The 26,141-nt window shown below is 36.0% G+C and overlaps 1 protein-coding gene across 3 annotated transcripts in view; it reads left to right on the top strand.

Moving 5' to 3' along the window:
* Sbf (SET domain binding factor) overlaps nt 1-26,141 on the top strand; it is a 211,026-nt gene that overhangs the window by 81,200 nt on the left and 103,685 nt on the right. For 2 of the 3 annotated variants that reach the window (XM_081739289.1, XM_081739287.1), the window contains exons 17-22: nt 277-472; nt 3,569-3,702; nt 7,109-7,284; nt 14,630-14,820; nt 19,671-19,745; nt 23,711-23,918. In XM_081739289.1, coding sequence (XP_081595415.1) covers nt 277-472; nt 3,569-3,702; nt 7,109-7,284; nt 14,630-14,820; nt 19,671-19,745; nt 23,711-23,918 — 980 coding nt within the window. The remainder of the gene's footprint in view (nt 1-276; nt 473-3,568; nt 3,703-7,108; nt 7,285-14,629; nt 14,821-19,670; nt 19,746-23,710; nt 23,919-26,141) is intronic. The other variant, XM_081739288.1, reaches the window with a different exon arrangement.

The raw sequence follows: 26,141 nt of genomic DNA, 5'->3' as shown, positions 1-26,141 counted from the left end.
TCACGACATACTTCGCTTACGATTATAATAATCGTAATATGGAGTTGTTCAAATATATTTTCTTACTAGTATATTTTTTCTGTATGTGTGTCATTTTCTTTTAGCACACATTGCTCCAAATTATCCTTTCTTTTAGAGTCCACTCTGTAATCCGGCTCTTGCCCATTCTCAATTTTCCTTGCAATCCTTTACCATAATAAAAAGAAATGGGAGTAATTAGTAAGGCTTAAATGTAATAGATACTATGAATTCATTGTTATTTCTTTCTTATTCCAGCCAAAGATTCTAACTCCTAACATGTTACCTGGTGAAGAATCTGTGATGGAGGGTCTTCGGGTGTACCTGCTACCTGACGGAAGAGAAGAAGGAACAGGTGGCGTTACAGGAGGCCCAGCGCTTCTTCCGGCAGAGGGAGCTATTTTCCTAACCAATTACAGAATAGTCTTCAAAGGCACCCCGTGTGATCCGTTCGGTAAGCATAACTTATTGTTTCTTAAATAAGTGTAGTAACGCTCGAAAATTAACTTCATGATGTATGGCTACGAAGAACTCTTGCTAGCCACAACTTTTTGAGTGAGTGAGTGTGGAGAGAAAGTATCTTTCATTTCAGGTTTTTTAGACTGAAGTTCGGTATATTTTAATTCATGTCAACAAATCCTTTATATTTGTAGTAGCCAAATTTTCGAGTATTAGCTACAACCTTCAACAGTGCTTGTTTAACCGCTTTAAATTATGACTTTCTTGGGGGGTAAATTATAGACTTTCCATCAAGTGGCTACATCATCATCCCTATTTATCCTAGGATCATGATTTCTCTTGAGAATAGAACAAACAGTCTTTCAAACGGTATCATTAACATTTCCCTATCATGTCCCTGAGGCAGGAAATTTTGAGAGAAATCGGGATTTTTTCTATTTAAAAAAAAAAAAAAAAAAAAAAAAAAAAAAAAAAAAAAATCAAATCAAATTTTGAGCCCCTCTGGACTTCCTTCTGTGGTAACACACAGATCTCAAAATCAAATGAAAAATACTAAGAGGTGTACTAAATTCCAAGCTTTTACCTTGAATAGTGAAGGCGGAAAAAAATATTTACCAATAAGCCTCACCCAGATTACTCAAAAAGACCTGGATGTAATATAAAAATTTCCCGACATCCCTATTTATCCTAGGATCGTGGTTCGTACATTCTCCTCTTCAGAATAGAACAGACTTTCAAACTGTACCATTCACATGTCTCCATCATGTATCTGAGGCGGGAAAATCGCAAAAAGGGAACTTTTTGTTAAAAAAAAAATACCTTCTTTTTACCCCTTTGAATCCCCTATTTTAACTCAGAGATCTGAAAAAAATCTGAAAAATACTGAGGGTGCATTGAATGCGTGTGCAAAATTTCAGTCTTCTGGGTGCAAAAGTAAGCCCCCCAAAAAATGATAAAAATAGGTATAACAAAAAATATTTTTAAGTTATGACGTCATCACATTATGTCTCGACGCAGAAAGGCGTGAAATCATACGTAACGTGTTCTACAATGCCTCCATGCTTGAAGAAAAAGAAAAAAAACGAAGTAAAAAAATTTTATTGGTACCTTTTAATCGAATAATGATGATACTACCCTATTGTATAAAACTATACGATATAATTTAAAAGGATTAATACGTTGGCTACCAAGACCCTTTTCTGAATTTTTCCTGTAAATACGATCTGTGTATTTTAGCAATAGTCAAACCTTTTCTGATTAAAATTTGTTTGTATTTATAAGACGCATATCATCAGACTAGACGTTCTTTACTAGACATTGGAAGGTATCACCGGTTGAGTCTTGTAATACAATTGATATATTTATCAATTGTATATTTCCTCTTAGAAGCAAAATAATTTAATATTCTTTTAGTACCGAATTCTGTGTATGTGTATGCGCGTCTGGACCAAGATGTTATTCTAAAGTGGTAGCGACCTTATAAAATTTGACTTATTTTGTTGGCATCTCGTTTTGAAGTTATTTACAGTTTTGTATGCGACATATTTAAGTTCATTTCTGTGCAGATAATTTCGGGAAATGAATATTAGAGTTAAGATTTCGACTTGGCTACGTTGACGCATCAACAAATGGATTAAACTTCATACTGATAGATCAGTTTTAATGCCGAATTATTGTTGAGTTGAGTTTAGTTTAGCGTCCCTTTTAGCAGCGAGGCTATATAAGACGTGGATCTACTGAATAACGTGGAATCCGAACGACATGAGCTCCCGCCGGAAATCGAACCCGGGTCTCCCACTGCTTTAATTATTGTACTTTCAAGGGGTAAATTTTCGTGTTAATTGTGTGTGTAACGTAGTAGTATTATTAGCAGTTTAATCAGGGTTCATGCACTACCTGGAAGATCTGGAAAACCTGGAAATCTCAGGGAAATTGATTTTGGAAGAAAAAATCCAGGATAATTCAGAAAAATCGATCATATCTAGTAAAAAAAAACCTGGAAACATTAGGGAAACTGAGTTAAATATTTTTGTATATTTTGGATGTGTTCAAGTATAGAACAAAGTTTTGGGTATTTTAAATTTTATTTATTTTAATTATTTATTTTCTTGTGACTCAATATTTAATTGCAATCGTTCATTGGGGAGAAGGGTGGCCATATAAATATATTATTCTTAAAATATATAAATATAAATATATAAAACTTTAAGAATAATATATAAATATATAGTTTATATATTTTAAATATATATTATTTATATATATAAATATATATTATATATTTTAAATATATAGTTTAAATATATAATATTCTTAAAATTTATGTGGTCTCTTACTTTTAGTTTCTTCCACTATATCTGGAAATTGCAAAATTAATATCTGAAACACCTGGAAAATTCAGGAAATTAAGTTCAATATTTTTGTGTGAACTCTTTTAATCTATTTCCTAAAAACAAGCTAGTTGAGCAGTTTAGCTAAAACTAAAAATAAATAAATAAATAAATAAATAAATAAATCTTCTATCACCATCATAAATAAAGGACTAATGAAATTTTTAATATCAGTTTTGTCTCCGTTGTGAATTGTAACACGTTGAAATAATTCCTTAATTGCGTCATGATATTGATGCTTTATTAGCTTTTTAATGATATATTAAATGTATATTGCAGGATTTAAGTATATATATATATATATATATATATATATATATATATATATATATATATATATATATATACACGAATGAATTGATTACAAAATTGGTTGGGGACAGAATGTAATAAAACTATGGAGTCAAAAATATGTAGCCACCGGTTCTAATATTAGATTTCCTTAAAGTAAAATCGGCAAAGAAATAGCAAGAAATATTGTTTTATATAATATTCAGTTTTCACTTCCCGCTTACCTAATTCTGAAATCTGAACTCATATGCTATTTCTCTGTGGAATATTAGATCTCTACAATTTGGATGTCTACCGGAGTTGCAGCAATTTGAAGCGAAATTCGCTTGTTTATAACTAAAATGTACGCTTTTGTATTAATGTTCTTAAAATTATGTACGTATTATAAGTTTAGTTTTTATTTGTTTCAGCGTGTGAACAGTTGATCGTAAGAGCATTTCCAGTGACTTCCTTGACGAAAGAGAAAAAAGTGACTGTTCAATATTTGGCGCACCTCGATCAATGGCTTCAGGAAGGTCTTCAGCTTAGATCGTGTACATTTCAGGTAGGTACAACATTTACAGTTATTCTTCGATATTCCAAGTCTCAGAAATACCTGCTAAGCATTGATGACTTGGTATCAGGTTTTTATTTGGCACACAGGACAAGAAGCTTAATCATTTTCTATACCTCGTCTCGGTCAACATCATGTCTGGCCCGAATTCTGTTTGGAAGTGATTCTACTATTCACGAAGAAGTTAAATGTCGACTAAATGCAGGAAATTGGTGTTATTATTCAGTTCAAAACCTTCTGTTGTTGCGAATTCTATCGAGGAATTTGAAGCTTAAAATATATAAAGCGATAATCATGGTTGCGAAACATGTCGCCGCTTACTCTGAGGGAAGAACACAGACTAAAAGTGTTTGAAAACAAGGTTCTCAGACGAATATTCACACCCTCCCCCCCCCCCAAAAAAAAAAGGGAATGGGGAAAGGCGGAAACTTCATAACGAGGAACTACGTAATTTACACCCTTTACAAACATTGTTCGGGTCATCAAATCTAGGAGGCTTAGGTGGGCAGGTCATGTAGCCAGAATGGAAGAAAGTAGGAACTCTTTCAAAGTTTTAACTGGGAGTCCAATCGGAAAACGACCATTAGGAAGACCTATGCGCAGATGGGGGGATAATATTAAGATTGATCTCACAGAAATAGGAATACAAAGTAGAAACTGAATCCATTTGGTTAAGGATAAAAGTCAATGGAGAGCTTTTGTGAATTCGGCACTAAATTTTCGGGTTCCGGGGGACACACTGGCTTAGTGTTAGAGCGCTTACCTCAAGTGCGTGGAATTCCTGGTTCGATTCTCGCTCGTTAGTTTGTGTTCGGAGCACTTCTGTTTCTTCGCACATTCTCATTCCACCAGTAATACCATCATCATTCACTTGCCTTAATCATTGGTCTCCCTTAGCCTAAATGGCATAATTGTGGGACGTTAAACTGAAAGATTTCATTTCATTTCAAAATATACCATATCGCTGTGAATGCACTTATTCATTAGTAGATTTCTGTAGTTCAGTGAAGTACGAGGATGCTTGTTTCTGCGTTTCATCCGCTGCACCAAATAGTTCATAGATTTTCTGTTCGGTTTAATATTTCGAGTGCTGGTCTCTTAAGACATATGCCTGTCCAAGAATGCTTTATTCAAAATACAGTAGATTCCCGAGTATCCGGCTCGCGACTATCTGGCCTCCGTACTATCCGACCTAGTTTTCTTTTATCGTAATTAAGTGAGGAAGGCAAGGCGTTGGCAACATTGCTAAGGCATTGGAAATGGGTGTCTGCTACGATCCTCCTACGTGTCGTGTGCAAAATACAAATTGTGACAGGAAAATAGCAGCGTTCTGCTCCTTGTTCATTGTTTCGTCAGTGTGTAACAGATCTCAATACAGTACGCTTGCCGCTGTTCGTGATTATAAATGTACAGTACGTACAATACTGTATTCGTAAATTGTTCTTGGATATGCTTAATGTTCATAAAGAATTGAGTTCATAGAACTCCGGCAAATCCGGTCTGCCTTTTTGCCACATTAGGCCGGGATACTCGGGAATCTACTGTACCAACAAAGTCTAGAAATGCAGAAGTATTGTTAGACTCCATTGAGAAAATGCTGAAAAGTTTGAATCTTTATTTTTGGTTTGATATATGGTTTTTACTCTCCAAATGGCTATTTCGAAATGAGCATGATATGTTGCACGATCTGTTTACTATATTTGTTTAGAATTAAAATATATATATATATTACATTTCAACACTTGAATTAATTAGTTTATTATGTAAAGTCTTTTCTGCATGTGAAACTTTGACGCAGTGTTCTTTACAAAGTACTTCGGAATGGCTTCACTCGTAGCATGTGTCCAAACACGTAACATGTCACTTTCGAGCCTAGTTTTCCCATCAAAATATTGATTTCAGTGAGGGCTAATGCTGTTCAAATATTTAGATACCCTTACGATATTGCAGGCGTCTTGTTACAATCTGTGAATGTGCCAAATGTAAATATTCTAAAGAGGGAAAACTTGTACTCAGATCGAGTGAGTTCAATAATCGTTATATATATATATATATAAAGACGCTTTTACTTTGATTTTTGTCGAACTATAACCCTGCAGACCGAAAAAATTGCATATCTGCTGCCTAAAATCCAAGACTTTTGTGAACATTTTGACAAACGGGCCCAAGATCTTTTTCACCCTCTACATTTACGTAATGTCGTTTGTAACTAAAGATGAAGAAAACTCCTGTAAATACTAATAATCAATACTACTTCGGATTTACACAAACTAACGGTCTTGAATTTATTATTATTATTATTACTATTATTATTATTATTATTATTATTATTATTATTATTATTATTATTATTATTACAAATTCTACTAGGGGAAGTCAAAAAAAATAAAGCAATTTGAGAAAAGGTACATTTATTCTAATAATAGAAAAGTGAAACATACATTATTTTTCTACATAATCTCTCTGCACTTCACCGCACTTTTCCCAGTGTTTCACAAATGTTTTGTTTTGAAAAAAAGTTTTACGGTTGCACCTGTTACCAATTTTCTCCTATCAATGACTTGTGCTTCGGCTGCAAATCTTCTTCCCCTGAGTGCTGTTCCTGGTGTAAGATGGAATACATTGAACCATGACTGATATGTAAAGTATTGGCGATTTCGTCCACTGTGATCCATCTGTTTTCCGTCACCATACCCTCAACGACTTTCAGTTTGTCCTCAGTCGACGTCAATGGCCTACCCGATCTTTCCTCGTCATACAAAGAAGTTCTTTCCTGTTTGAAACCCTCTATCCATTCGTAGATCTTGCTTCGCGATAAACAGCTGTCACCATACTACGCTTGCATACGACGAATAATTTACACAGGTTTAACACCATTTGCAAACAAAAAGCGAATCACTGCCATCATTTCGTCCTTGGTGCAGATCGACAATGGAGCTGCCATATTTAACGGTGTGCTACACTCCAACGACTGACACTGAAATAAGAATAACACGTTGCATACAAGTGTTGCAACCGACACTAATTCAGCGCTGGATACTAGCAGTGTTACCAAACCCTAGCGAGAGAAATTGCGGGTTCCTTTACTTTTTGACTTCTTCTCGTATTTTTTATTTATTTTTTAAACAAACACTGACTGTCAGCAGGGTTACTTAAATAAACATTGCAATATCATGTTGAAGGATTTCATTGATTGGAAAACTGAATAACCTACCAAATACTCCACCACACAACCGCTTTAACCATTCTTAATAGCTTTGGAAGTATATTTATAAGACACTTTTACAGTACAAATGGCTTCCTTCTACAGCAGCTACCAAGATGTACAAATTGTTTGCCTTTAGTTATGTATAGTTCATAAGTTTTATATCATTCTATTTTTTTTTTTTTTTTTCAGTTAATAAAGTTAGCTTTCGATGAAGAAGTGACGTCGGAGAGCATCGAGACTTTCCGGAAAATGATTCATCGAATTCGTCATCCAACAAATGTTTTCCACCATTTTGCCTTCTCTGGTCAAATCGTTGTGACACAGACACCTCTGCATAAAGGGAAAGAGAAGAACGCCACACTGAAGTAAGTTTTTTTTTTTTCTTCTTTCCAAGGTGTTAAGGATATAAATTCATTAGGAATTGGTTCTAATTAAAAATTATTCACAAACACTTCTGCAGTGTGTACTTGTATAAAGTCTCTACTTTTATAATATGGTTATTTCATTTGTATATATGTTTTGATAGGCCTAAAGTTGGATTGATTCTATCCTTTCGTGTCCTTAACATGTTCTTCGACTCTCGGTGAGTTTTTTTATCCTTCCTATGTAGATTTGTTTACAGGAGCATGTAGTCTTATAAACTTGTAGAGGAAAGAAAGTGTACCAAAATATACACTATGTTGTCAAAAGTCACCGCACACCTGGTACTGTTGCTTTTAAAGGCACCATATGTGTAACTAATAGTATGTGGAGCCTCCTTTTGCTTGAATTACAGCGTTTACTCGTCGGGGTAAGCTAGCCACGAAGTTCTGGTACACTGTTGGCGGAATTGTGCTCCATTCCTCTTATAGCACAGTGAATATGGTATGTTTGGTTGTTAGTCTAGTTGCTCTGGCACGCAACCGACGCTCCAATTCATCCTAAAGATGTTCTATAAGGTTCAGGTCGGGGTCTTGTGCCGGCCAGGCTAGTACTTCCACCTGATTATTGTCAAACCACGACTCAGTGGCGCGTGCTGTATAAACAGGAGCGTCCTGTTGATACAGAAAGGGACCTATCCCAAACTGTTTCGGCAGCATGCTGTTGTCTCAAATATCTTCGTGCACACACACCAAAAGTCACCGACTCGTCCATTAAAATTAACGAGTCCAACCCAAACCAGGAGAAACAGACCAAACCACTACACTACCACCCCCAAATTTCACGGTTGACACAACCCTGGTAAATACCGTTCGCCATGGATTCGCCACGTTCATACACGCGCATCTGAGCGCCAGAGCATGTGCCGTGATTCACTATGGTCCATATTATGTTCTTCCACTGCTCCAAAGTTCAATTATGTTGCTCTTTGCACCATTGCAAACGCCTCCGCGCATTGGTGCATGTGATTAGGGGCTTTCTGGCGGCACCACGACCATGGAAACCAAGTGCTCACTTCTAGGCGGACAGTCCTGTCACTGGCTTGAAAGCTGAACTGAGACGTAAATCCTCTGCAGCTTCTGAGAAAGATGTCTGCCGGTGGTTTGATACAACACACGTCAAGGTTCTCCGGTCTCGATCACTTAGTTTGTTGGACCTACCAGAGCGAGATTTCGGTTCAGTAGTTTCATGGCATTTCCATTGACTATGACATCGCTAACTGTGGACCCGGGCACGTTTAGCTGTTGAGAAATTTCTCTGACCGTATGTCCAAATTTATGGGCATACAATCATGCATCTTTCGAACTGTTTCCAGCTGACGTCATTCTGGGATCGTTTACTTGACGTGAAGAGGTGTCCGGTGACTTATTACAACATGATACACTATGTGATCAAAAGTATCCGGATACCCCCTAAAACATACGTTTTTCATATTAGATGCATTGTGCTGCCACCTACTGCCAGGTACTCATTATCAGCGACCTCACTAGTCATTAGACATCGTGAGAAAGCAGAATGGGGCGCTCCGCAGACCTCACAGACTTCGAACGTGGTCAGGTGATTGGATGTCACTTGTGTCAGAAGTCTGTAAGCGAGATTTCCACACTCCTAAACATCCCTAGGTCCACTTTGTCTGATGTGATAGTGAGCTGGAAACGTGAAAGGACACGTACAGCACAAAAGCGTACAGGCCGACCTCGTCTGTTGACTGACAGAGACTGCCGACAGTTGAAGAGTCGTAAAGTGTAATAGGCAGACATCTATCTAGACCATCACACAGGAATTCCAAACTGCATCAGGATCTACTCCAAGTACTATGACAGTTAGGCGTGAGGTGAGAAACCTTGGATTCCATGGTCGAGCGGCTGCTCATAAGCCACACATCACGCAGGTAAATGTCAAACGACGCCTCGCTTGGTATAAGGAGCGTAAACATTAGACGATTGAACAGTGGAAAAACGTTGTGAAGAGTGACGAATCACGGTACACAATGTTGCGATGCGATGGCAGGGTGTGGGTATGGCGAAGCCCGATGAACGTCATTTGTCAGCGTGTGTAGTGCCAACAGTAAAATTCGGAGGTGGTGTGTTATGGTGTGGTCGTATTTTTCTTGGAGGGGGCTTGTTGTTTTGCGTGGCACTCTCACAGTGCAGGCCTACATTGATGTTTTAAGCACCTTCTTGCTTCCCACTGTTGAAAAGCAATTCGGGGATGGCGATTGCATCTTTCAACACGTTGGAGCACCTGTTCATACTTCACGGCCTGTGTCGGAGTGGTTACACGACCATAACATCCCTGTAATAGACTGGCCTGCACAGACTCCTGATTTGAATCCTATAGAACCCCCTTTGGGATGTTTTGGAATGCCGACTTCGTGCCAGGTCTCACCGACCTACATCGATAGCTCTCCTCAGTTCAGCGCTCAGTGAAGAATGGGGTGCCATTCCCCAAGAAACCTTCCAGCACCTGATTAAGAGTATGCCTGCGAGAGTGGAAGCTGTCATCAAGGCAAGGGTGGGGCCAACACCATATTGAATTCCAGCAGTACCGATGGAGGGCGTCACGAACTTGTAAGTCATTTTCAACCAGGTGTTCGGATACTTTTGATCACATAGTATATATATATATATATATATATATATATATATATATATATATATATACAGGGTGTTTCAAAAAGACACGGCAAAAATTCAGGGGCAGATTCCTGATGGGTAGACAAGTAAAAAAGTTCATATGAACATATGTCCGGTTATGCATCGTTACAGAGCTATAGCCACTGACACCACCTGACAGTGTGAAATAGGCACCTTCTGTCCGGAACTGTTTCCCAACGTATTACCAGAGTGTCTTGTGTGAAAGAATATGCAACACAGGTTCGAACGAAATTAATTATGCCGATTGCGCGTTGAATGGTACAAGAATCAGAAAAAACACTCGCAAATAATGCATAATAAGTGGTACTTTTAATGTCCGTATTGGAAAGTGCAACACTAATACAAATGGCAGTGAAAAAAGCAAAACGACACAGGGATAGTCATAAAGTCCAAAGAACCAGCATCAAACAAGAGTTACAACCACAAACAATAAATTGTGTGCATCGCCAGCGCTACAAAATCGATACTGTAGTACCTTACAGTAAGTGCTGAAAATGTCCTCCTTCTGCCCGAATGCAAGCTGCAGCCCGTCGCCGCATGGATGAACGAATGCGTGCCCAAGTACCAGGGGTGTTCCGTAGTCGCTGGCAAGCTGCTTCGATACGAATACGAAGCGTCTCCTCAGTATCCACAGCAGATGCGTAGACCAACGACTTTAAATGTCCCCACAGGTAATAGTTCAATGGATTTAGATCTGGTAAGCGTGAAGGCCAAGCAATGTACACTTATGTTTCACAGCACTACTGTCACTTCAGCTCACATTGTACCCAGCTCCAATTACAGTACATTTTCTGTCTTCAATACCTTCGAGATGTTAATGTTGCAACGGCCTCCTACACCTGAGAGTGCGTCCAAAGCTTCATGCACCTTTCGGCAAATGCTATGTTTTAACTTGTAACTAATCTAATTAGAAATGCTGTCCATCAGCAATGATTCTTGTTGTCAGCCATGGTACTCCTCCACACCTACTCGCGAGACATCTTGCGTTCAACATTTCCCTCCTTCATTCCTTGGGTTGTAGCTCCTGCACGATGCTTTCGTTATGGTATTTTCTTATGCCTGATGAGCATGTGTAATTGCATTTTTGGGTGCGTTTTTCTCACTGCCATTTGTATTGGCGTTGCACTTTCCAATACGGACATTAAAAGTACCACTTATTATGCATTATTTGTGAGTGTTTTTTCTGACTCTTGTACCATTCAACGCGCAATCGGCATAATTAATTTCGTTCGAACCTGTGTTGCATATTCTTTCACACACGACAATCTGGTAATACGTCGGGAAACAGTTCCGGACAGAAGGTGCCTATTTCACACCGTCAGGTAGTGTCAGTGGCTATAGCTCTGTAACGATGCATTTCCGGACATATGTTCATATGAACTTTTTTACTTGTCTACCCATCAGGAATCTGCCCCTGAATTTTTGCCGTGTCTTTTTGAAACACCCTGTATATATATATATATATATATATATATATATATATATATATATATATATATATATATATATATATATATATATATATATAAAATATACTATGTGATCCGGGAAGAAAAGTACGTGACGAATCAACACAATTTCGACCAGGATATAGAGCAGCGTTTCCCAATCTTTTTCAACTTGCGGCACACTTCAGGGTAACTTGAATTCTCGCGGCACACATATTATTATTAAAATTATTATTATTATTATTATTATTATTATTATTATTATTATTATTATTATTATTATTATTATTATTATTATTATTTGAAAATATAAAATACTGTAGTAATTTTTTCTGATTACTGACATCCTTCTCACAGAGAAGAAAGCTCGATCACTGGTTCTTCCCCGTGGTAAATCATTATGCTTATTTTTCATTTTAATTTAAAAATTGAAAACAATTGCAATCAGATATAGGGCTCAAGTTGTTAAAAATACACTTTCTTTTTTGAAAACTGTATCCAAACATTCATTAAGAAGTAGGATCACTAAATAAGGAACGAACAAAGAAATCTCTTTTACTTTTAAAACACAAATGTAGGTAATTCGTATGCATGTTTACTTTGCCGGAAGGATTGAATATTATTTTAAAATTTCAAGTTACGAAATAGTCTGCAACAATAAAGAAGCAATAATGGTCATAACAATGATAAATACTTTTTTCAAAATTAGAAATATACAGAAAAAATGTTCTACAGAAAATTAAAAATGCTCTACAGAAAAGTAACACAGTATGAAACTTTAAATCTTAGATTCATAGTAGTAATGTGAAATACAAATATACCCTTTTCTCTATGTCTTGCAATTTGATTGCTATAGAATTAATAATGTTGTTTCGATTTCCTCGCGGCACACGAGCGATCCATTCGCGGCACACCGGTTGGGAAACGCTGATATAGAGGGTTGAAAGTTAAGAACCAAGTTCGTTGAGGGAGATGATCAATCATTTCTGGTTTTAATGTTAGTCATTGTGTAGCAAAAATGGCAGTAGCTAACGAGAAGCAGTTTCCTTGAATCGTTAATACATTCCAGCTCCATTCTTAGTTCTCTATTCAGACCGGAAGCGATAGAAATCCACTAAAACTTCCGGTTTCATTTTCCATCTACATTGAGCAAAAACGAGAGAGCGGAAAGCGAGTTATTCTCTTTTAACCTTCAATTCAAACCGGATGTTGCAGAAATCAACCACTTCCGGTTTTAACATTGATTGCTATAGAGTGAAAACGATAATATCTATGTAGATACCGACAAGGAGTTTTCTGTAATCAATCAAGCGTCTCAAAAATATATTCCACCTTCACTCCACTCTAATCTTTACTAAAACCAGAAGTGGTAGAAATCAACTACTACTTCCGGTTTCAATATTAATAGAGAAAATATTACACCATACTTACCAAACTTCTTGATGTGATGTACATGTAACACTGCTTCTTGAGCTATCTTGAAATTGATTTTCTGCCTTGATTTCAAAATGAATCGTAGAACATGTTGGACACATGAAAAGAGACAATTGGACAACTCCAGCCCTATCATAGCATATACGAGATTGAAGTCACTCTGCTACAAAGTAGATATTTATCTCAAATAAATAGGAGTGTTTTTGATGCATTTCTGTATTGGAACGAAAAATTCTATCCTAAATTTGTGGATAAAGGGAGTTTGTAGAGGAGATAGAACAGCATAACTAAGGGTTAAAAACAAAAATAAACGCCGACAGTTAAAACAATATACAGGGTGTTGCAAAACAATACCGACAGCCTTTGGGGAGTGATTCCTGACAATAAGATAAGACAAAAAGTCTAGTCCAACTTGGGTGCACAAATACTTCCTTTTGGAGTTATAGGCTGCCGAAGACATGAAAAAATGAACTCTAAATGTCCATAGCTCCAAAACCATGGGACCTACCGTAGTCGAGTCAAGACTTCACTTAGGAACTAATATGTACACTATTCAAAAATCTATGTTTCAAAATCCTGCTGTACTTCCTCAACAATTTTTATACGAGTTTGGCTACGGGCATATAATTTGAAGTACTCATCAACTACCTCTATAAAAAGTGTTGCGGAAGTACCGCATAATTGTGAAACTTGGATATTTGAATAAGGCACATACTAGTTCGTAAGTGAAGTCTTGACGCGACTAAGGTAGGTTCCATAGTTTTGGAGCTATGAAATTTTAAAGTTCATTTTTTTCATGTCTTTGGCAGGCTATAATTCCGAAAAGAAGCATTTGTGCACCCGGTTGGTTTATATTGTTTGTCTTACCTTGATGTCAGAAACCACTTCCGAAACGTCGTCGGTGTTGTGTTCAAACACTCTGTATATATTAAAAAAGTTAGTTTTGTTTTCTTTAGTTACATTTAATTACTCCGTAATATTAAGATTCAGGGATTTTTTTTTTCAACAACGTTCTTCGAAGAATTCGTGATTCGTAATTTTGCCTACTTCATTCTCTTTACCAGGTGTTCTAAATTTCTGTTTTTAAAGTGTCTGAAACAACAAATGGATTATTCAGTTCAACGAATTAGTTTGGTTGAAGATTCTTGAAAATAATTCATTTGTAACCACAGAAATCAGCACAAACCAGTTACCTAATCACTTGAATTGTGCGACTTTTCCATGCTTAATAATGTGTGAAAAATTCCCTTTAAAGAAAACGGTGGTTAAGAAAAGTACACGTCGGTAAATTTTCCATCATAGGATAAAAATAATGAGAAAGAGAAAGATATGGTAGTTTTTCTCTGTAGAAATTAGAGAGAAAAATTTCTAAGCTATTTTCATCTTAAGAGTAATTAATTTTCTCCTATTATTTAACGAAACATTGCTGTTATTATTATTATTATTATTATTATTATTATTATTATTATTATTATTATTATTATTATTATTATTATTATTATTATTATATACTGATATTAGTTAATTTTAAGTCTTTTTTTTCTTCTTTTTCTTAAATACTCACTGATCATTGCAAAAACTTGTGGGTTCGGATTGTTACTCGGATGCTTTAATTGAATGTTAGGTTCTGTTATCATTAATTAACTTGTAATTAACATAGCTCTCTCTGTCCTAGTGTCGATTTTTTTTTTCCGACTGTGTAACATTAATGCGTTTATTTCTGATATGTTTTCTGTCGCCTTATTTTGCAGGGGATTTGCGAAGAAAACTCTTCTGAAAACGGCGAGGAAGGCCGGCTTCAAACCAAAAGCGTCGTCCAAACGCCAAAAGTATGTGCTGCCAAATATGACTAACAGTAGTAACAAGTACCTGACATCACCTGGTCGCATGAGCCTCCCAGCTACTGACCCTGGAGACTATGGACAAGATGATGATATTTCAAGTAAGTGATCTCAGAGTCAATATTGTCAAAATAGTTTTAGTAGTGTAAATATCGTGTTATGTCAAGAATTATTTATGTTGTGCAGGGTGTCTATCCGTCACGAAAGTCACGAAATCAGAAAACTGTTATGAAAGTAGAAAAAGTCATGAAATTTAGCTTTTGAGTCGCGATTTTTTTTTTTTTTTTTTTCGTCTGTACAAATATAAGTATAGACTCGAAAATTTTGTTCTATAAAACGTCAAAATTTACCACCAAAAATGTCTGTGGTCAGCTTTAGACGCAACCAAGTCGCAAGCAAAGCACGTTTCTGTTGCATGCATGAAAATTCGGCCCAATTTGCACTTGAGAATGTTACTAAATTTTAGGTTTGGGAAAGAAAAGGTCACGAAATTTCATTTTGGAATTTTAGTAGACACCCTGTTGTAGATTTTTTAGCTCAAGTTGTGCACATGTATATGGCTATCTTCTAATGCACCACTAAACTGAACCTAAACCTAGCGCATTACAAGATATTTAAAAAGTGGCATTTCTGGTTTCGATCTGTATCTCAGGATGCTAAAACTGGAATTTGATCCGTATCATATGACCGTAAAATAATAATAATAATAATAATAATAATAATAATAATAATAATAATAATAATAATAATAATAAGCTTTTTCGAATCGATATTAGTAAATAACTGAATTGAATATATACGTGTAAGTTTGTGTTTGTGATCAATAATTCAGATTAAATATGCGGTTGTAAATTAATCAAAGCCTCGGATCAACATTTATCAAATGCAAAATTCAACTGTATCAGTGTTTTTATGGGCAACTGTATTTTTTTTTTTTTTTCAAATATTTCAATATCTATGGGGTAGAAATGTTAAAATGTGATTTATATTTCAAGATTGTCATTGTCGCAACTTGTAACAATTTTCTATTCCCTGCTGTTTTGAAAAATGACCGCCATTTTGAAATTTTATGTTGGATTGCCGCCAAAATCTATTCAGGAAATTTAGAGTGTCTCGTGCTTGTACCCTGAAAATTTAAACTTAAAAGACCGAAAGTTGTACCTTGTAATGTGTGTGGTACAGGCAGATAAACGAACAAATGTTGATCGAATCATCCGACGAGCCTCAGTGACGTTCAGTTAAGAAGATAGCTGAGAAATAGTAATTTATGATTTTAATTATGATTGTATCGAACGTGTAATCGTAACTTTTGGAAACAGCTTCTATGGAATCTAATGTTGATGGAATATGAATTATTTTAATATAATGAAAAATATTCTACGATTATGGATTATAATGAATATTGAATAATAATACTTAATAAATATGTTTGAATGTCAAATATAATTTAGGAAAGCTCTTTAAAGGTAGAAGGAACTAGATTAAAGTAAAATAATCATTCGTATGTTTTCTATATAAATATGTATCTATATTGCGTAATCAGATTCACAATTCATGAGATTTTCATGCACAGCTTTTATCATCTATTCGCCAATTATCCATATGTATGTTGCAATCGTATAATCCTGTACTTTACAGTGGAAGTTTCTCATCTGCGTACCGAACCTCCAATTTTATAATGGGACATGTACCAGTGTGTGAGTAGGTGCATTTCAGTCTTCACATTACAGAGTAAGAAAAATACAGTCTATCGTTAATTGCTTTGCCACCATTTACACATGGAGAGGCATTTCTGTTATTTCCAGGACAGGGTACTATGTTGGACGAGAAACTGAAAAAAAAAAATTTAAAAAGTAGAAACAAAGGGGAAACGCACGTCAAAAATAGGAGCAAGGAAGAAGAGAGAATTCAGAAAGATAAAAGTAAAATCAGGAAAGAAAGGAGCAGAGTTGAGAAAGATAAAGAAAAATATATGAAAAATATATAAAAGAAAGCTATGAAAAAGTAGGAGGTAAAAGACGCCAATATACTGTTCTATGACTGATGTGATGTTATAGGGAAGCAGAAATATATATATATATGTAAATCAGATGATTTAACAGAGACGTCTATCAAAGGTATTGCATATACCTCTCCCAGAAAAATGGGATTTTCAGTACGATGAACCACTCACGTACACACGATCCGTCGTCTTTGCAATTGAAAACACAATACTTTATCACTACCACTCTGCTGTTTCCTGGTGTTTGAAATCGTTATCAATGTGAAACGACCTTCTGTATTAGAACTGGAAGTACAACTTTAGCTTCAGTAGAGGTATAAATGTGTACATTGAACATATTTTTAAGACGCTAAATACGTTTCAGGTAACTGCTGCTTGATATTGAGTGCCGTTTTTGGTCTATTGAGATCAGAGGTGAAACCGGAAATTATTGATTTCTACCACTTCAGGTTTTAATAAAGTATTCACAATAGAAGCAGAAGCTATTCTTGTGATACTGAATCTACATCTTTAGATAATAGCGTGATGTGTTACCGTTCTTTCTCTATGGCGGTCAGCGTTGAAAAGAGAAATCCTATCTCACTGTATGTGTTTTGTTTTGATTTGATTTCAGTTTAGCATATTTTTCAGCTGCGAGGCTATTTGAGACGTGAACCCAAAACTTAACATAAAATCCGAACAACATGAGCTCCCGCCGGGAATCGAACCCGGGTCCCCCACGTAATTTTTTCCTGATTTCTGTTGAAACGGAAATGGTTGATTTCTACCACTCCCAGTTTGAATAGAGATTTAACTCAGCAGATGAAACGTATTCTTGGGACTCTGAATCAATTCCAGAAAACCGCGTCTTTATCTCTTACCACTTTTGACCTGATACCTGTTGACAGATAGACGGACACAGCACTTCTACTCCCGATATTCACGCATACCATAGGGCTTTTTCGTGGTTAAGCGGTTAGCGTACGCGCCTTTCATGTGGAAGAGCCGAGTTTCATTCCCGGCGGGAGGTCATGTGATTCGGGTCACACGTTAAGGTGTTGGTCATATATCCTCCCTGCTGAAAGGGACGCGAAATTAAAAAGCAATCAAATCATGCATAGCATTGATTAACGTGTCCCCGTAGTATATTACCATTGAAAAAGAAATGGTTAGTATTCTTATACTCGATTTTCTGAATGATCAGCGAATTTGGAACTAAATTTTAAATATAGGGGTAAGCAGATTAATGTAGATGCCAAATTTGCATATACGTGGTACTTAAAATACAACATTTGGACAGTTCTGTGGAATGCCTTAGTGCTCCCTCCTTTTACAGAACCATGGTAAAGGAATAAAGTACATTGTACAATTACAAAGAAAGAAAGAAGGAAAGGAAAATATGTTAAAATGGTCAAAACAAAGTGGTAAAAAGTGCATTAAAGAAAAATTTGAAGAAGCTTAGAAAATAAATCAATTTACCATTAAGTTAAAGTTCGCATTTGACACGTATGGTAATTATTGTGCAAAAGGCTTGTCTGATGCATCTTGTTTTTGACTAATATTTTGATTACACTCTAATCACAACTATAGTCTTTTTCAAGTCGATAGTTCTTCCTTTTAGTTATTTTACATCTGAACATACTACTATCCACTGTGTATTGTTTCATCTTATCTTTATTTATTGGTCTTGTTTCTGAACGATGTGTATATTAAATTTTAGACACACAGTTTTTCGTTTAAATAATTTGATAATACATTGCAAGTAATATGTACTTATCTTCTTTCTATCCATGCTTCTGTCCAGGAGATAACAGTAAGTCACTGTTTTTAATCTTGTAACAGGAAATAGCATGATCATTCTATAGACGGTATATCTATAACATAAAGCAGGCTGAAACAGTTAGGTCTGGTTAATTATACAGTGGATTTCAATTAGAGCTATCGGATATTAAGTGAATTTTAGCGACCAATTTAATGCAACAGGTTTCGAAACCTATGTACGGAAAATAACATCGGTCAAGTAACTATGAGCACTCGATTGACACAATTCTTTGAGGTTTCGGGCAGTAGTTTCTACACAGTTGCGCCTGTTCAGGGCTTCGAGTTCCGTCTATTAGTTTGTTGTGTAGACTTTGCTTTTCAGATGGTCTTCATGGGTATCAAATCATATGATTCTAGCAGCTAGGCAACATAATCATTGCAGACATAATGATCAGATATATATATATATAATAAATGAAAGTGACTATGTGACTTCACACTGCTTGAACCGCCCGACAGATTTCGATCAAATTTTCAACATTGATAAGGTTCGGGACTGGGAGTGTTTTTATCATTTCATTTTGACGGTGCAACGTAGGAGAGGGGAGGGATGACCGATATTATTTGTCGAATCCATAGTTTTTGAGGTCGCTGAGATGAACAATGACACTTCCGGTGCCGTTTAAATCCAAATTCAGCCCCGCAACTTGGGGGAGGCGGAAATATATAAAAATGATCGAGAATGAGCGATATTAACGTCGACTCCGTAGTTTTTGGGGTTGCTGAGATGAAGTGTGACACTTCCGATGCCGTTTAAATTCAAGTTCAGTCCACAATAATAATATTTAATACTTACTGTCATTTTTACAAAACACATGACATAAGAAGTTTTGGATTTAAAGTTCTTATTTCACATCAGCGAAGAGGGTGAAAGATTAAAAGCATTCACTCTCAGCGAAAAAGATATGACATGAACAGGAAGAATGAGAACCAATGCATTAAGTAATAGTCATTTTACGTGAATCTAGAACACAGTTTAGTTAGAATAAGGCGTAAAGGGTATACTTACCTTAATTACAAGAATTACTTTATTTCGAGATAATTTTATTTATATATATTTTTTTCTCCATTCTTTTAAGTTTTTATTGAAGTCCATTGCACATGTTGATTAGTTGCTGAAGAGCCAATCTCATTTCCTCTCTTTCCTAGTTGAAATTCCTTGTGTTTGCCGTGACGTCATACCACCTCTTCCAAAGATAACCCCTTTCTCCTCAATTCGCAGGGGTAAGCTAAATTTTTCTTTCTACAACATTATTTTATTAGATAGGATTTTCAAAACTATTGTCATTGCTAGTGTTAGTAATAAATTTCCGGTTCTTTTTTTTTCTCTAAATGCTTGCAAGTGCCTATCAGGGAACCAAACTCTGATGCCATGAAGCTAGCATGTTTCTCACTTGAATTATTTTATTGAGTTTTGTGGGGTTATAGCATGGCTTCACTCAACGTCTAAAGCTTTTTATTTATTTCTTTACTTATTTTATTTTTATCTGCCATTCTAATTATTTTTTTAAAGCAATTTACTTTCTCGTTCTAATTAAATAAGAGGTAAATTGAAGAAAAAAAATGAAGGTGAGAGAAAAATCGTTAAACTGCCTATTTGGACGCCGTGTTGAAACTTTAAAATTCGTGTATCAGACGTCTTCACTCTAAGGTAGTGCTTGCTATGTAGATGGTACACAAAAGTAGGGTAGTTGGGACTTCTCTCTTACCCGATTTCAACGTTTGTATAATTATTTTTATTTATTGCATCCAATATTTCTATGCGAGGACACTAAAACACGATATATATGCTACCTTTTTCCCACATTTTTTGATATTTTATCCGGTAACGGTCACATACAGATCAATATGGTGGAAAATGTTGATAATGGCTTATTTAGAAGTATTTATTTAATTTTTACCAGTAAAATAAAAGTATTTTAGATTTAATTCATAAGATTGAAATTTACTTGCCTGTACAAATGTTTAGCTATCCTAATATTGATTTAATGTACCATTAGCTCTACTGGTTCAGTGTTCTTTGACACTTTCCTCAGCATATTCACTGGTGATCCATTTTACTTCGCAGAATTTACTCTTGTACTATTTGTTCACTATTTGTAAACTCCCTTGCACTAGAATTCTCTTCTTTTAACACTGTTTATTGGTATTTAAAAACTTATGCACAAGACTTTTCTGAACACTTGCTTATATTGTACAAGTTTGTAGAAACTTTGTTCTTTTCTAACATACACTTTGTGAAGATGCTACTATAATCGTAAATCTATTAATCTTCGATGAGTCTTCTTTAACTTGCGTAAAATTATTCAAAGCATATGCAAAAAAATATGTAACGAACACCGAAAAAGTATTGTTAATGGAAGCATACATTGGACACAGTATATAAAAGAGTGCGTATACAAATTATTATTATAAATATGCGTGATTTTATTTTTTTAAAGAACAATTTCAATTTTGTAAAAGTTAATTTAATATACACGGTAAAATGTACAAATAGTTCACTTCCGGTGCTTGGGGTCCCTGGTTCCATCCCAGCTTGCGCCGTGTGGACTTTGTGGTGGACAAACACCGTGCTCGTGGGTTTTCTCGGGGTTCTCCCGTTTCCTCTCACTTTCTTCATTCCACCATTTAATTCATTTCTCATCATCACCGTCTTCTTTAGCCTAACCGGCGTAAGCGTGGGACGTAAAACTCAAAAGATTTCACTTCATTTTTTTTTCACACCTGGACCGAGATTCGAACCCGGGTTTCCGACTTACTTTGCCAATAAATTAATCAATACGCTACCCATTCTGCTACCTGAACAGCCAACCATACATTTCATCATTCTTGAAGTTGGTGCTGAGCCACTGAAACCACATGGATTCTTAAGATGTGTATTGTAATATACTGGGTTACCCAAGCACAATATTGTGACATGTGGTTTGAATGGCTAAGCACAAACTCAAGAGTGATAGATGGCTGTTCAGAAAACGGATTGAGTAGCGTTCACATTAAGGCTGAGACCGGGTTCGAATTGCAGTTTGTGCATTTTTCATTCTGTATTGTGATACAATTAACTTCCTAGAAAACAAAATCAACAAGTGAAAGTACTAAAAAAAAATAAAAAAATAAAAAAAATGAAAGCAGGAGGAGATACAGATAAAAATACAAGTAGTTAACTATAAAACGACTTACAAAATAAACAAAGTAAGCTAGTATAGATAGAGCAGCTAGTATATAGCCAGTATACTTGAGTCTCATCAGGACGTCGGTAGCTTGAAATTAGAAATAGACTTCAAACGTCATGGTTCTGCAACTCATCTCTTGTAAGTTTGTACCTCTTATTGTGTTGTGTGAATTATTGAAATGAGAAGTTTATAGAAATGTCGAGGTCTTCCATAGATAGGCTATTACTCATTAGTTGATTTATTCTTTATGGTTCATCATGAACTTTAACTGAATCATATAATTGCGAATGTGTATTCAAATTATGTATCCGGTTGGAAAAAATTATTTCCTGAATAATGGTGGTATGGCTGGAACGTAGAGAAAATTACATTCTTTTTAATTTACTGAAAACTGTACTCAAATTGTCCTTCCATTCTGAAGTTATTTACGAAACTAATTTCATCAAACGGAAGGAACTTTTTTCGCTGATTATCCATGCATTGTAGATGAGGAACCCCGGGTCGGAGGAGGTCGGGAGAAATATAGTTGCCATTTTACATTATATATAGACCTGGAAATTTATTTTAGGAATAACGGTGGAATGGCTGGAACATACAGAAAATTACATTCTTTTTAATTTACGGAAAACTGTACTCAAATTGTCCTTCCATTCTGAAGTTATTTACGAAACTAATTTCATCAAACGGAAAGAACTTTTGTCGCTGATTATCTATGCATGGTAGATGAGGAACCCCTGGTCGGGAGAAATATAGTTGCCATTTTACATTATATATAGACCTGGAAATTTACTTTAGGAATAACGGTGGAATGGTGGAACTTACAGAAAATTACATTCTTTTTAATTTACTGAAAACTGTACTCAAATTGTCCTTCTATTCTGAAGTTATTTACGTGACTAATATCATAAAATAGAAGGAACCTTTGTCGCTGACTGTACATTGTCCCATCTGTCTAACTGGCGTTTTTACCGTTGTAGAGGCCTCCAAAATTTGAATGTTTGTGATACTGTAATACTGAATGAAGAGTGTGGTATTGTAAGTATTTGTTTAATATGTAGATTCCAAATGATGCAGTGTCATTTGCAAAGATACAACATCGTGTTGGGTGTTAATCTGGTGGTATTGTATGTGCAACATATCAATGTCCCCGTGTCAATGTTTCCATCGTACAAAATTTCAGGGTTTCTTATCTGTTAGTTAGAAGGTACAGGGATATTTGAGGATAAAATGGTCTACCATGTGTACAGGATGGACATAAATTTTCTCCCTGTTAACAAACATTAATAACAAGAAAACAAAGAATGATAGAAACATGCGATCTAAAAACATCGCTTGTATGATACTTCAAAATTGTGCCACTGTCCGTGCTGCCATCTGCTGCAGCTGACGGCAGCGCGACAGTTATTTGTTTAAAAATGGCGTCACCACAGCACAAAGCGAAGTGTGTGTTGTGGTGTCATGAAACAAAATCTTTCGTCACAGGATGCGATTCCGATTGTGATAGAAGCGGTAGACCGAGTGTTAGTGAGAAACGTGTGAAAGCTAAATCCTTGGGTTGCGCATCACGAACTCGACATCCCGAAGTCAACTGTGCTAAAAATTTTAAACAAATGCTTGAAGTTGTACGCATATAAGGTGCATGTTGTTGATGCATTACCATAAGAAGAACGTCCCCAAGCGCAAGTTTCGCTTGTGACAAGTAATGGAGCACATGTAAAATTCACTAAATCAGGTTATAAAACCTTTCTGAGTTTTCCTATTATTTGCCGCAAACTGCATGCTTGTATCAATCTTAGTTTTCTTGTTATTAATGTTTGTTATCAGGGAGAAGCTTTATGTCCACCCTGTATAATTAACTAGGTAAATAAGTGAAAAATAGATTAAACCACAAAAAGAAACAATTTAAAAATGACAAACGTTTCATGTATTGAACATAAAACTAGTCTAATCAAATTTCATTGTGGTCAAAAGTTTGAATTTCTGTTTATAATATGATTATATTTTCTTTTTTTTTTAAAGTTTTGGATGAATTCGATCTTCCGAGTACCAACGTGTTACAACAAGCCCCAACTGATGCGAAGACCTTGGAAAGGTTATCAGAGAGGAGCTATGTTCGTGATTGGAGTAGATTAGGTCTGTGTACTGGAAGCTCAAATTCTAACTCAAGACAGAGAAATGAACCTTTTCGGATAACGACAGTTAATAGTAATTATTTATTGTGTAGAAGGTAAGTAGTTTTCTTTCACATCACTGTTTATTTACTAGTTACATACGATCGTTGTGCCCGAATACGTTACTATTTTGTGTGGGATGGATTAACTGCATTTTTCGCGAGAGGAGTACTTATTTTCTATATAATTAAACACAAACAAACTATTTGCTGAGCATAAAAAAACACTTCGTGTGACAGTTTCGCCAGCTAACATTTTGGCTTCGTCAAACACTAATGTGTGAGACACGAACGTTACGGGGAATTGTGTCCCAAGGTCCTTTGTATTCAAGGTGTAAACGCTGACAAGGTGTAGTTCATACGAAATACTAGGGACGTTCAATGTACAGGGTGTTTCAAAACAACACCGATAACGTTTGGGAGGTGATTCCTGACATCAAGATAAGACGAAAAGTATAGACGAATCTCGGTGCACAAATGCTTCCTTGAGGAGTCATAGGCTGTTGAAAGCATGAAACAATGAAGCTTAAAGGTCCATAGCTCCCAAAACTATTGGACCGACCGTAGACCGGTCAAGACTTCACTTAGAAACTAACATGTGCGCTATCCAAAAGTACATGTTTCAGAGTCCTGCGGTACTCACCAACTACCTCTCTAAAAATTGTTGCGGAAGTACGGCAGGAGTCTGAAACGTACTTTTGGGCAGGGCACGTACTAGTTCTAAGTGAAGTCTTGACCCGACTACGGAAGATCCCATAGTATTGGAGCTATGGACCTTTAAACTTCATTTTTTCATGTTTTCCACAGCCTATAACTCCGAAATAACGAATTTCTGCACCCAGGTTGGTCTATATTTTGAGTCTTATCGTGGTGTCAGGAATCATCTCCCAAACGTTGACAGTGTTGTTTTGAAACACCCTAAATACGGAATACTTTTTAGAAAATTAGAATAATGATGCCCTCTAGAAGATAAAAGTGAGGTAATTACAAAAAAACAGTATCGAACAGTTACTATCTTCATGGCATTCCATCAATCTTAGTCGGCAGAACTGGCTTGAAGGCCATTACACCTCTCCTAAAATATGTGATTTCTCTAATTTTGTATATTTCTCTAGGAACTAGACCGTAACAATAATAATACCAAATTATTACTTCGATAAGCTTTGAACTGTACTAATGAAATCAATAAAAGTTTTGAATATCTTATGAACAAGAGTCAGTAAATAATTCATACTAGCGTTCTGTGTAGACAAATTTTGTACTTGGCATAAAAGCTTATGTACTGCAGTACAGGGTTCCAAGTTGGATATTGTTAGGACATGTGACCGGAAAGCATGCATTCATTTTTTCGTTATCTCGTATAGAGCGGCGACAGCTAACCAAAAGAGAGAAAGCGGTACCATTCCTTTTTGTATCACATAACCTATAAGACGTCCCCGCTGGTGTAGTAGCTAATGCTTGTACAGCCATTGCTACATGAGCTATATTCAAAATAACATTTTACATCCTGTTTGTTGCTTCTGTATTTGCAAAAGCAAAATCTTCCACGTTCCATTGAACCACACTAGATAAAGAAAAAGAACAGTAATATGTCGGAAAACTTGAGAGAACAGGATCATTGAAGTATCCCTATTAGGCCGCCATTCACATCTATGAATTTTCAGTGTTGTTATATATAGAACTATCGGTAGACTTGTAGAATAGTAGAGCAAATAAATAACTAGGTTCTTCGGAAATTTTGGTGTGGAATTATATGAACAATTACAGTGTTGAGGGTTTTGATTACTTTTTTGCAGGATGTAAAATAAAAACTGCGAAGATTTTCTTAATATACAACGCGTGTTTTTCAGTAAGTTCCGTTTTGAATTTCGGCCATTCGCTGCGGTTCGCATCCCGTGAATATGCGCTATATATTTATATCTATTTGCAAGTTACAAATGCCATGATGGAAAATTCAACACCGTCTTTACGTTTGTTTGTAAGTAATGAAACTACTTCCGCGGATTGAGAATCCCACCGACTGTAAATTCCAGGCTGTGATTCAATTTCTTAGTGCTAAAGGCGTGAAAGAGGCTTCATCATCGTTAGATCTATGAAGTGTATGCGATAGAATGGCACGGAAATGAGTTAGATCCTTTTAAAAATGGTCGCACAAATGTTCATGATGCGGAACGAAGTGGCGACCTTTGTCCACTGGAGGCTTGGTGCAAAAAAGTTGACTAAAACGTGAAAGAGAATTTGTTCACTCTTACATAGTTCCGATCTAGTGTTCAGTGACTG

The sequence above is a fragment of the Thermobia domestica genome, chromosome 14, assembly GCF_964235325.1.
Source record: "Thermobia domestica chromosome 14, izTheDome1.hap1.1, whole genome shotgun sequence".
In the NCBI taxonomy this organism is placed as follows: domain Eukaryota; kingdom Metazoa; phylum Arthropoda; class Insecta; order Zygentoma; family Lepismatidae; genus Thermobia; species Thermobia domestica.
This window is presented reverse-complemented; position numbering and strand designations above follow the sequence as displayed.